This window comes from Erpetoichthys calabaricus, chromosome 8, assembly GCF_900747795.2.
Source record: "Erpetoichthys calabaricus chromosome 8, fErpCal1.3, whole genome shotgun sequence".
Classification (NCBI taxonomy): domain Eukaryota; kingdom Metazoa; phylum Chordata; class Cladistia; order Polypteriformes; family Polypteridae; genus Erpetoichthys; species Erpetoichthys calabaricus.
The window spans coordinates 65,335,878-65,349,231 of NC_041401.2; the positions used below are offsets into that span (position 1 = coordinate 65,335,878).

Below are 13,354 nucleotides of genomic sequence, written 5' to 3' on the forward strand. Positions count from 1 at the left end.
CTCAGAATTGTACACACAACACCCCATAATGACAATGTGAAAAACATTTACTTGAGGTTTTTGCAAATTTATTAAAAATAAAACTGAGAAATCACATGTACATAAGTATTCACACAGCCTTTGCTCAATACTTTGTCGATCCACCTTTGGCAGCAATTACAGCCTTAAGTCTTTTTGATTATGATGCCACAAGCTTGGCACACCTATCCTTGGCCAGGTTCGCCCATTCCTCTTTGCAGCACCTCTCAAGCTCCATCAGGTTGGATGGGAAGCATCGGTGCACAGCCATTTTAAGATCTCTCCAGAGATGTTCAATCGGATTCAAGTCTGGGCTCTGGCTGGGCCACTCAAGGACATTCACAGAGTTGTCATGAAGCCACTCCTTTGATATCTTGGCTGTGTGCTTAGGGTCGTTGTCCTGCTGAAAGATGAACTGTCGTCCCAGTCTGAGGTTAAGAGCGCTCTGGAGCAGGTTTTCATCCAGGATGTTTCTGTACATTGCTGCAGTGACCTTTCTCTTTATCCTGACTAGTCTCCCAGTCCCTGCCGCTGAAAAACATCCCCATAGCATGATGCTGCTACCACCATGCTTCACTGTAGGGATGGTATTGGCCTGGTGATGAGCGGTGCCTGGTTTCCTCAAAACGTGACGCCTGCCATTCACACCAAAGAGTTCAGTCTTTGTCTCATCACACCAGAGAATTTTCTTTCTCATCAACAACATTTATTTATATAGCACATTTTCATACAAAAAGTAGCTCAAAGTGCTTTACATAATGAAGAAAAGAAAAATAAAAGACACAGTAAGAAATTAAAATAAGACAACATTAGTTAACATAGAAAAGGAGTAAGGTCCGATGGCCAGGGTAGACAGAAAAAACAAAAAAAAACTCCAGAAAGCTGGAGAAAAAAATAAAATCTGTAGGGGTTCCAGGCCACGAGACCGCCCAGTCCCCTCTGGGCATTCTACCTAACATAAATGAAATAGTCCTCTTTGTAGTTAGGGTTCTCACGGAGTCACTTGATGGTGATGGTCATACAGACTTCTGACGTTTAATCCATCCATCATTGTTGGAACATCATGGTGCTTTGGGTAGATGTGCCACCACCAAAAGGACACCGGAAAAGGAAACAGAAGAGAGAGTAGGGGTTAGTACAGATTTTGAATGAATAGTTATTATAATGAATTGGATATACAGAGTATCAGGATTTAAATTACAGTGAAGTTATGAGAAGGCCATGTTAAAGTAATGTGTTTTCAGCAGTTTTTTAAAGTGCTCCACTGTATTAGCCTGGCGAATTCCTACTGGCAGACTATTCCAGATTTTAGGTGCATAACAGCAGAAGGCCGCCTCACCACTTCTTTTAAGTTTTGCTCTTGGAATTCTAAGGAGACACTCAGTTGAGGATCTGAGGTTGCGATTTGGAATATAAGGTGTCAGACATTCCGATATATAAGATGGGGCGAGATTATTTAAGGCTTTATAAACCATAAGCAGAATTTTAAAGTCAATCCTGAATGACACAGATAACCAGTGTAGTGACATCAAAACTGGAGAGATGTGCTTGGATTTTCTTTTCCTGGTAAGGATTCTAGCTGCTGCATTCTGCACTAGTTGCAAACGATTTGTCTTTTTTGGGTAGTCCTGAGAGGAGTGCGTTACAGTAATCTAGTCGACTGAAAACAAACGCATGAACTAATTTCTCAGTATCTTTCAGTGATATAAGAGGTCTAACTTTTGCTATGTTTCTTAAGTGAAAAAATGCTGTCCTAGTGATCTGATTAATAGATTTAAAATTTAGATTACAGTCAACGGTTACCCCTAAGCTTTTTACCTCCGTTTTGACTTTTAATCCTAATGCATCCAGTTTATTTCTAATAGCCTCATTGTATCCATTATTGCCAATCACTAAGATTTCGGTTTTCTCTTTATTTAATTTGAGAAAGTTACTATTCATCCATTCTGAGATACAAGTTAGACATTGTGTTAGTGAATCAAGAGATTTGGGGTCATCAGGTGCAATTGATAAATACAGCTGTGTGTCATCAGCATAGCTGTGGTAGCTCACGTTGTGTCCTGAGATAATCTGACCTAATGGAAGCATGTAGATTGAGAAGAGCAGCGGACCCAGGATAGAGCCTTGTGGAACACCATATAGGATATCGTGTCTTTGAATTATAATTACCACAACTAACAAAGAAATTTCTCCCTGCCAGGTAGGATTCAAACCAATTTAAGATTCTGCCAGAGAGGCCCACCCATTGACTAAGGCGATTTCTAAGAATATTATGATCAATGGTGTCAAATGCGGCACTCAGATCTAAGAGGATGAGAACAGATAAATGGCCTCTGTCTGCATTTACCCGTAAATCATTTACTACTTCAACGAGTGCAGTTTCTGTGCTGTGATTTGTTCTAAAACCTGACTGAAATTTATCAAGAATAGCATGTTTATTGAGGTGCTCATTTAACTGCATAATGACTGCCTTCTCTAGAATTTTACTTAAGAAAGGCAGGTTAGAGATGGGTAGAGAGTCCTTCGGGTGCCTTTTGACAAACTCCAGGCGGGCTGCCATGTGCCTTTTACTAAGGAGTGGCTTCCGTCTGGCCACTCTACCATACAGGCCTGATTGGTGGATTGCTGCAAAGATGGTTGTCCTTCTGGAAGGTTCTCCTCTCTCCACAGAGGACCTCTGGAGCTCTGACAGAGTGACCATTGGGTTCTTGGTCACCTCCCTGACTAAGGCCCTTCTCCCCCGATCACTCAGTTTAGATGGTCGGTCAGCTCTAGGAAGAGTCCTGGTGGTTTTAAACTTCTTCCACTTATGGATGATGGAGGCCACTGAATTTAATCTATTTTGGAATAAGGCTGTAACATAACAAAATGTGGAAAAAGTGATGCGCTGTGAATACTTTCTGGATGCACTGTATGTACCTGCACTTTGCCATGTGCTTGTTAATATCTTGAACAGAGAGTATGGACATATGTTAATGGCCAGCAAGACACTCTCAATAAGAACTTTTAAATTGTTCTTAACTAGAATGTTTCTGTTCATTGCTAATTTGCCTTTTCTTCTTTTTGATATGGCTTTTAAGCAACGTACCCAACACTTCTCTTAAAATTGGATTTTTACTTCCAAGTCTAATGTGACTTGTTTGACAGATGGTTTAGAAGGAAAATTCTTCACTCTCAGTTTAGGTGAAAGAATGCTGTCTTTTTTATTATAAATAATAAGAAAAGTCACAGGGGGATTCACACATTATAAAGACAATGATACCATTTTGTGATTGTCATTGGTGCTTTTTATTATTCGGTCCAAGTTGGTCCACATCATGTCCTTCAAGTAGACCCTCAGGTGAAACGCCACTGTTATACTTTGACCATTTAATTATAAAACATGCCCCATATATGTTATGGTTGAGTTTGTTTACAAGTTTACAGGTTGTGCAATTAACAAGGACAGTTAAGTAATTTAAAAGCTTGAGGTACAACAAGAATGTAAATTACACAATATTAAATCATTTGTATCATATGCACAGACCATCTCCCCAAAGTTCAATTCAGTATGTCTTTCTTTAACAATGGCCTTTAAGTAAAGTAGGTTTGCTATACATCAACCCACACTTTTCCCATTAAAAATTCCCTGGGTGCTTTAGCTCCATGACAGTATACAAAAAGTACTTCCGTATATTACTTGCATTTCAACATTCATTGTGGTTTGATATTTTAATGTTTTTAACAATTTGTGCAAGCCATTCAGATTTAAAATTTGTAGTCTTGCCAAATGGGCGCCTGAGCAGTTTGGCTGTTAGTGTCCACAATCTAATTTTTTTTCACATTGTTGATTTCTTCATAACATTACATAAATTGCAGTCAGTATTTTTGCTTGTGTACTTTGTTCAGTCATGTGCAATGTACACATGTTTTTTATATGTGATGAGGGAGCACAGCCTTTTTGGCAAAGGATTCACCAAACTTAGTAATGCCACCAGGGTGGCAACTAGCAGAAATGGGTTCTACCATGGGTCATAAAGAGAGAGTGAGAAGCTAGATAACACTATTATGGTTTAGCAAATGCCCCTAGTGAGCCTTGAAGCCTATCTCTGAGCAAGATGCTGTAGAATAGTTTTAAAAAAATTAGATTGTTTGGCAGAATAGGAGAGAGCTTCATAATTCTTAAGAACGCAAGAAGGCAGCAGGCATACTAAGTGAATGTGCCTGTCATACCTCTATCTGAAAATGACAAGCAACCCACAAGCTATCAAAAATACCTTACACTTGGAGTAAATTATGTGGGTAGCAGGGGCACCTTGAAACCACCACAGGGAGCACAAGGACTTTCTAAGCCTGTGTCATAGCTTGACGGTAACATGTTCTTGAGGACTGTTAGTTGGTGCTGTACAAATCATTTTCAGTCATTTATGTCCTTGTAGGTGATTCATAGGTTTGACTCCATAGTGAATCCAGATTATATTTAAAAAGTTACTCTGCATTACTATTTTTGTATAAAATTTGGAAGTAAAACAAAGTTCATAATATTGCAAATATAAAAAGAGTGAGTGCTTTGTGTGCTACTTTGAGTTAGGAAGCTGAGTTATACCACCTCACAGATACAAGCAAAAGTACCTTTGTAGTCAGGCCCAGTGGAACTGCAGTGTTTGTCTTAAAGATCCCTTAATTTAGTACTTTATTTTTCTGTAGTAAGTTTTCTATCTCATTCAATAATCTCAAATAAAGTAGAACTTTAAACTGATTCAGTGAGATATAATAATAATAATAATACATTTTATTTATACAAGGCGCCTTTCAGGGAACTCAAGGACACCGAACAACAATAAATAAATAAATAAATAAATAAATAAATAAATAAATAAATAAAAGACACAATTATAAAAAACAAAACATCAGAAAATCTAGAAATTAAAACCAAACAAAACCATTATAATCAGGAGGAAAAAGAAAAGGCCATTTTAAACAGATGCGTTTTAAGTTTACATTTGAAGGATGAATATGATTTGATATTTCGGAGATCCGCAGGCAATGAATTCCAGAGCTTGGGAGCAGAACGGCTGAAAGCTCTGCTCCCCATGGTGGTTAGACGGGCGGGAGGGACAGTCAGATGGGTGGAGGAAGAGGATCTAAGGTTACGGGATGGAATGGCAACATGAAGAAGGTCAGACAGATATGGAGGGGCGAGGTTATGGATGGCCTTAAATGTTAATAGTAGAATCTTAAAATCAATACGAAACTTAATCGGGAGCCAATGAAGCTGCTGCAAGACCGGAGTAATATGGTGAATAGATGGGATTTGAGTGATGATACGTGCTGCAGAATTCTGGACTAACTGAAGCTTATGAAGAGATTTATTCGGGAGACCAAAGAGGAGTGAATTGCAGTAGTCCAGCCGAGAAGTGACAAGACTATGAACAAGAATGGCAGTGGTGTGAGGAGTGAGGGAGGGGCGAATGCGATTAATATTACGTAGGTGGAAGTAAGCAGACCGGGTGATGTTATTAATGTGAGATTGGAAGGATAGAGTACTGTCGAGGATGACACCCAGACTCTTGACCTGAGATGATGGGGAAACAACAAAGTCATCAATAATAAGAGAAAGATTATTGGTTTTGGATAATGATGATTTTGAACCAATGAGGAGAACCTCAGTTTTGTCACTGTTTAATTTAAGAAAATTCGAAGAAAACCAGGATTTAATTTCAGCAATGCAGTCAATAAGCGAGGGTGGTGGAAAAGAGGAGGTGGGATTACCAGCAAGGTAGAGCTGGGTGTCATCAGCATAACAGTGAAAATTAATGTTATATTTGCGAAAAATATTGCCAAGGGGAAGAAGGTAAATAATAAAAAGAAGAGGCCCCAGGACAGAGCCCTGGGGCACACCAGAAGTAACAGTGGTGGGTTGGGATGTGAAGGTTTTAAGTTGTATGAACTGAGTGCGGCCTAAGAGATAGGATCTAAACCAATCAAGTGGAGTGTGAGTAATGCCAATCAGAGATAATCTATTAAGGAGAGTGGTATGACAAATAGTATCAAAGGCCGCACTCAGATCAAGGAGGATGAGAATAGTGATTAGACCAGAATCAGCAGCCATAAGGAGGTCATTAGTAATTTTAACAAGTGCCGTTTCTGTACTATGAAGGGGGCGAAAACCAGACTGGAACTTTTCATATAGATTATTGTGAGATAAATGGGTGTGAAGTTGGATAGCTACTATTTTTTCAAGAATTTTGGAGATAAAGGGCAAGTTAGAAATGGGGCGAAAATTATTGAAATTAGTAGGATCAGCACCAGGTTTTTTTAGTATTGGGGTTATAGCAGCAGTTTTAAAAGATGAGGGAATAATACCAGTAGTGAGAGAAGAGTGAATGATGGCAGAAATGAGAGGGACTAGAGAGGGGAGGCAGGCTTTAACTAGAACTGTAGGCAGGGGGTCCAGCTGACAAGTAGATGACTTGGATTTGCAGATGAGATCTGAAATTTCAGAGGAAGTGGGAAGCTGGAAAGAAGAGAAAAAGTGAATAGACGAGTGTAGTTCAGAAGGAATATAGAGAGGATCTGGACCAAGGTGCTGATGTATCTTTTGGATTTTCTCGTTGAAAAAAGACATAAGAGAATTCCAGAAAGCAGTTGAGTAAAGGTGAGATGGTAAAGAGTCTGGAGGTTGCGTAACATTATTAAGTAAAGAAAACAAAGTCTTGGTGTTACCTGTATTACGAGTAATTAACTGAGTGTAATAATTAGACTTGGTTTGAGCTATACAATCCTTATAATAGAGAAGATGATTTTTATACATCTCTTTGTGGACAAAGAGTCCGGATTTTTTAAACAACCTTTCAAGTTGCCTGCCCTTAGCTTTCAGAAGCCGAAGTTCAGGCGTAAACCAAGGGGCAGAAAAAGAAAAAGAAACAGAACGGGTTTTTAGCGGAGCCAGAGAATTAAGAATACCATTAAGACAGGTGTTATAATATGAGACCAGTTCTATGGGAGTGGATAAATTATAAAAGTCCATTTGGGAATCGATTCTAGAAAACAGCAAATTCAAGTTAATATTCTTAATGTTGCGAAAGGCTATGAGACGTGGAAGCTTAGGAACAGAAAAGGTAAGTTTGGCATTGAATGAAAGAAGAAAATGGTCGGTTATAGTGAGTTCATCTGCTGTGAGATCAAAAGGAACAACACCAGAGCAGCAGATCAGGTCCAAGATATGTCCTTTACAATGAGTAGGAACATCAGTGTGCTGCTGGTATCCAAAACTCTCCAGGCAAGATAAAAAGTCTCTAGTGAGAGGGATATTGATATTGTCCAGATGTACATTAAAATCCCCCAGCAGAATTATATTTGGGGTAATTACAGATAAATGAGTAAGGAAGGTAACAAGATCGTTCAAAAAATTGTTGTTTGACTTAGGAGGACGGTAGACAGTTGCAATGATGGTAGGAACTGGGCCAGACAGTTGACACACAGTCGATTCAAAAGAGCTAACAGCAGGAGCAGACAACGGCAGGACTTTCCACTTCTCGCGATAAATAATTGCGACACCTCCTCCACGGCCAGAGGCACGGGATTGACAAGTGTAAACAAACCCCAGGGGGGTGCATTCATTAAGTTGTGAAAAGTCTTGAGGTTGCTATAGGATGATAGTTAAGCCCTTTGACTTCCTCTCAAGCACACGTGTGTGACACGGCACCCCACTTAATAAAATGAGCTCCTTCCCAGTCTATCTTGGCGGTAATCTCATCAGACCTGCCTTTACTGTAAAAAAATCTTGGTGTCATTTTTGATTCCTCCATCTCTTATTCTGCCAACATAAATCACATTAAGAAACTTTCTTACTTTCACCTCCATAACATATCCTGTGTTCGCTCCTTCCTCTCCTTCTCTAATGCTGAGAAACTTGTCCATGCTTTTATCACATCCCACATCGATTATTGTAATTCCCTACTGGCAGGTGCCCCTTCTAATCTTATATCACAGCTCCAGCTTATTCAAAACTCAGCTGCAAGAGTCCTTACTCGAACCAGCAGCAGCGAGCACATCACACCCTTCCTGCTGTGCCTTCACTGGCTCCCTGTGTCTTACAGAATCGAATATAAAATCCTACTAATAACCTACAAAGCCTTAAATAACCTCGCGCCAAACTACATCAGTGACTTAGTCCATCACTATGTGCCTGCCCGCCCACTAAGGTCCTCTGATTCTGGCAATCTTGTTGTACCCCACACTAATCTACATTCCATGGGTGACAGGGCCTTCAACTGTATAGCGCTCAGACTCTGGAATGACCTACCGAAATTAATCAGGTCAGCTGACTCCATGAATTCTTTTAAAAAACAACTTAAAACTAATCTGTTCAGGAAAGCTTTTAGCTCTACTTGATTTTATTACCCTTCTCTCAGTTTACTTCTCTGTCAAGATGCTAATGTAACCTGTATGTGTGTGTGCTAGACCATCAATTATGTTGTCTGTTTTTTTTTCAGAATTCACTGTCTTAATCTTCTTTATTTATCTGGTTTGTACAATTCTATATACTGTATATGCTGCCGTTCTTTATTATATTCTGTAAGTGCCTTGAGCATGGGAAAGGCACTATATAAATAAAATGTATTATTATTATTATAAACACGAGAAAGAGTATCGGCAATAATGACAGAAAACATAAGGCTGTAGGTCCAAAAATCACCTTATTACTCGCAGGTTAGACTCCTTATGCATGGCCATCCACCACAAAGCGGCATGGTCGGTGACCAGAGTAAACTTGTGGCCTAGGAGGTAATACCTTAGCTGGGTGACTGCCTGTTTGAATGCCAGAGCTTCTCGTTCCACCACCATGTACCTGGTTTCCTGGTCAAACAGTTCCTGGCTCAGTAGCATGACGGGATGTTCAACACTGGCTCAACACAGCTCCAAGTCATGTGTCCGAAGCGTTGGCTTGGAGAATGAAAGGACAAGAAAAGTCAGTAGTTTTCAAAACAGATACTGATGTTAGTGCCTGCTTAATGTCATGAAATTCAGCATCAGTTCCATCATCCCATACCAATTTGTTAGAGGCCTGTTTCTTTGTTAGATCAGACAACGGCTCAGAAAAATGAGGTACAAACCGATGGTAGTAACTTGCTAAACCTAGAAAGGCTTGGACTTATTTCAGGATGACATCCACTTTTGAATTTTTCAATCTAGATAAGCAGACCTGAAGATGTTGTGAGGTCATAGAAGTTTATCCACCAGACACTGGAAGGTCACAGGGGCCCCATGCAAGCCAAATGGAAGGACCCAATACTGCCAGTCTCCACTAGGTGTGCTGAACGCAGTCTTTACTTTCACAGAATCCATAAAAGGAATTTTCCAGCTCCCTTTCATTGGTGGACAGGTATTAAGCATTTCCGAGTTGCTCAAGGAGTTTGTCCATTTGTAGTATCTGATACATGTCAAATTGGAACACTTGATTAAGCCGACGGAAGTCACTGCAAAATCTCCAACTCCAGTCAGACTTCGAAACCAAGACTGTTTGACTGGACCAGACTATGAGTCTCCTTAATTATACCTAGCTCCAACATATGCATGATTTCAAGTTCCACCTCAAACTGTTTTGCCTCAGGAAGTCTATAGGGGCTTTTTCAGACAATTACCCACGATTCCTTCACAGTGTCATGCTCAATCAGAGAGATTCTTCCAAGTTTCTCGCTTATCATCTCCGGGATAGACAGCATGGTAGCTTCCAGCTCCCGTCACAGGGGAGATCGTCAAATTAGGGCTGAGGTTTTTTGAATGAAGATGGAATTGGGCTGACCAGAGGAGAGATGTGGTTCCCTGTCCTTCCATGGTTTCAGTAGAAATACGTGATAGACCCATTCGCTCGGCTGATGATTGGGTTGTTTAACCAAATAGTCAACAAACCCATTCCTTTCCTTAATCTCATATGGGCCTTGCCAATGGGCCAATAATTTGGAATGGGAGGTGGGCATGAGGACAATGACCTGATCCCCTGGTCAAAACTCCCGGAGAGCCGTGCCACAGTTATAATACAGGGCCTATGTTGACTGAGCCTTATCCATGCATTCTTTTAGGATGGGTTAGATTCTGCGTGATATACTTTGTTAGTGGAAAGGAGGGCCTCCTCCTCTCATCCTTCTTTTAGTATATCTTATATGCCCTGGGGTTGTCATCCATAAAGTAGTTCAAACAGAGTGAAGCCTGTGGAGGCTTGAGGAACTTCCCAGTAGGCAAATAATACAAGGGAAAGCAAATGATCCCAGTTCTTTCCATCTTCGCTGACCACCTTGCGCAACATCTGTTTGCGCATCTGATTGACCCTTTTGACCAGACCGTTGGTCTGGGGTGGTAGACAGAGATCTTTAGATGTTTTACCCTAAGTAACTTGCCCATAATCCTGAACATCTCTGAAGTAAAAGTGTCCCCTGTTCTCTTACCTCCTTGGGGATGCCGTCTCGCGTAAAGACCCTTACGAGCTCCTTTGCTATTGTTTTTGTATTAGCTGTACACAAAGGAGCAGCCTCTGGATACTGGGTAGTGTAATGAACAAGGACCAAAATATATTTATGTCCTCTAGCTGAGGGTTCTAAGGGTCCTACAAGGTCAACTCCGACTCATTCTCAGGGAATATCAATGTGGGGAAGAGGAACTAGAGGAGCATGGTCCCTGCTAGAAATCTGTCACAGCTGGCACTCTGGACAGAAATTATAAAAGCGACGGACCTATTCATTTATTCCAGGCCAGTAGAAGTAGAGTTTGACGCGGTCCAGAGTGTTTTCGGCCCCTAGGTGGGTGCCTAAAAGGGATTGTATGCCAATTCACAGACCTGCTGCCGGTTAATCCACTGGTTAGGGTGGATTAGGAAGGACGGCAGCTGTGAGCATCTTTAATGGGCCCTCGAAGTGGATTACACATGAAGCAGACCTGTACCAGCGGGTTTCACCGTGAATTCAAATCAGATGGTCATATTTTCAGCCATTGTCATGGTAGTGCAAAGCGGTGAGCAACAACGGAAATATTATTCCCCAAATCAATCAATGCTGTCACTTTATGTCCATTTACCAACACCACTCCTGTATAAGGAAGAGGCAAAGTATTAACAAGAGCACTATACCTTTCTCCCATAGCCCAGTTGCAGGCCATCGGTTCACTGAGCAGAGAGCAGGGTGGGAGGTGTGCTGTACCTCTCCACACTTGAAACAGCGCACTGGGGGAAGCTCGGTTGCTTGTCCTTAGGCTTGACGACGGACTCTGTGTTTAGGTGTGCAGGATTGAGTTGGATGACATGACCCTGTTGGGTCTGGCAAGTGGACTTTTCTGACTCCTCCAATTGACAGGCTGCTCGATGACCTTGATCAAGGCTTCCATATTTTGTATGGTTGCCTCCAGACCAGCTGGTCAAATTAATGGGGTAGGGCATTTACAAGGGTACCATAGGCACCTTCCTTGCATCATTTACATCTAGCTTTAGCCAGCACCCAGTTGTTAGCCTACTCTGCTTGCCCCCAGTGGTACCAGGTGGCAGTGTGCTCAGAAATCAAAAAATAGGATTCAATATCATCACCTTCTAGGAGGGATAGTAGTACCTTGGACCACCCCCATGCCTGGTCTTGCCCGACAGCCATGTTTGCCTCAGTCCACACGTCCAACTCAGGAAGTTGCGCGTGGTACTCCCCTGTCTGGATCTTTAGACCCTGTAGCTCTGTGGTTATGGTGGTTAGGCCAGAATTCAGGTCTTGCTCCTTTGTCATTCTTGAAGCAATCTTGCTGACTACACCACTGTAAGTATAACAAAATACAAGGAAAAAGGTTTGGAAATCCATCCCATATACTGTGAAATATTTCGCAAAAACAATGAGTAATCACAAAGGACTGAGTCCACACATTTAACATGTACTGACTGAAGAAAAGTGGCAGGTAGGTCTGTTTTATAGGAGAAAGGCAGGAAGGGTGTGTTTAGGGCTGCCTCCCAAGCACATGTGTGTGACACAAGAAAAAAACATAAGCAGCAAATTTTAAAAAATAGTACAAATTGTGACATTTATGTTTTATTGCCTCACTTTTATATCATAGCAAATTAAATAGAAATGATGTTTACTTTTAATAGCACAATATAACAGCTAATTTAAGTGTTCATTAAGATAAGGCTACAAGGTAATTATGAAAGAGTAATATTTAGGCTGCCAATTGTAAAATTATTTGTATAGCAACTATTTAGCTATATCTAATTATATGGTATTGTCTGCTTACAGATGACAGCTGTGAAAATCGGTCTCTGATTCACGAGCAGTCTATCGCCTTGGGGCTAGCCATGTTTGCTTTGCTGGTTGAACGCTGCACTGAACTGCTAAGAGAGACACGGAAAGGTAAAATGGAACTCCTTTGATGCTAAACATATCTTTAATCGTGATCAGGCTTATGTCTTCATAAGGCCATGAGGAAATTTGCCCTTTATGTGCCCCTCTTTTAACATGTAAAAAAACTGTTGAACTAAAAATTAAGAGTGTTGGTTTATTCCCCACCTCAGACTCATTTGTGCCAGTTAAATTTGTCACTTTTTCAGTTGTACAAATATGTCAACATTGTACTTGATTTATAAGTTGAATTGCATGAGCATACCAGATAATTGTGGAAATCTAAAAGTAATACATGCACCTGAATGAGCATTGTACTTTTTTACATAGTCATCCTAACATGTGTGAATTTGTAAGTGCCAGCTGCATAGCTTACTCCTTGCAATCAGACATTATCTTTGAAGTGCTGCATTTCATTTAATTTCATTGTCGGTTCTGTCCTAATTGATGTGTTAGGAATATTTCTTGGAATATTATTAATTTACAAACAGTCTGTTTAGAATATTGTGAACAATATCTCTGCTACCACGGTCTGCCACACAACCTCCAAGCATAATAGATCCAACCCCATATTTAACAGTATGAAAGGAACTCTTCTAAAACTTCAGTTTTTCTTCAGTTACACCTTTTGTCATTGTGACCAAAACATTCATTCTTTGTTTCATTGATCCACAGGACTTTATGGCAACATGTTTCTGGCTTATTTAAATGCAATAAAAAAATAATTCATTGGCTTATTAATTTCAATAACAGTGAGCAGATGCAGATGGTTTCATGGCTTTTTGCCTCTTGTAAGAGCCACCTTTACTGAGCGACGAATTGTGGCCATGCTGCTTCAGCGACTTCTTGGTGTGTTCAAATGGCGAGCATTTTTATGAAACGTTTTAACTGGGACATCAAAAACGATGGCTTAGGACAACCTTTTGCATTCATTTTCATTGACATTAATCCTCAGGTAGAATCACTCAACTAGTTGTAAACAGTACCGTCAG

General features: G+C 40.5%; 1 protein-coding gene across 1 annotated transcript in view; it reads left to right on the top strand.

The window, feature by feature from the left end:
• smg6 (SMG6 nonsense mediated mRNA decay factor) overlaps nucleotides 1-13,354 on the top strand; it is a 539,535-nt gene that overhangs the window by 333,633 nt on the left and 192,548 nt on the right. Inside the window, exon 11 of the mRNA XM_028806651.2 lies at nucleotides 12,261-12,374. Within this exon, the coding sequence (XP_028662484.1) occupies nucleotides 12,261-12,374 (114 nt within the window). The remainder of the gene's footprint in view (nucleotides 1-12,260; nucleotides 12,375-13,354) is intronic.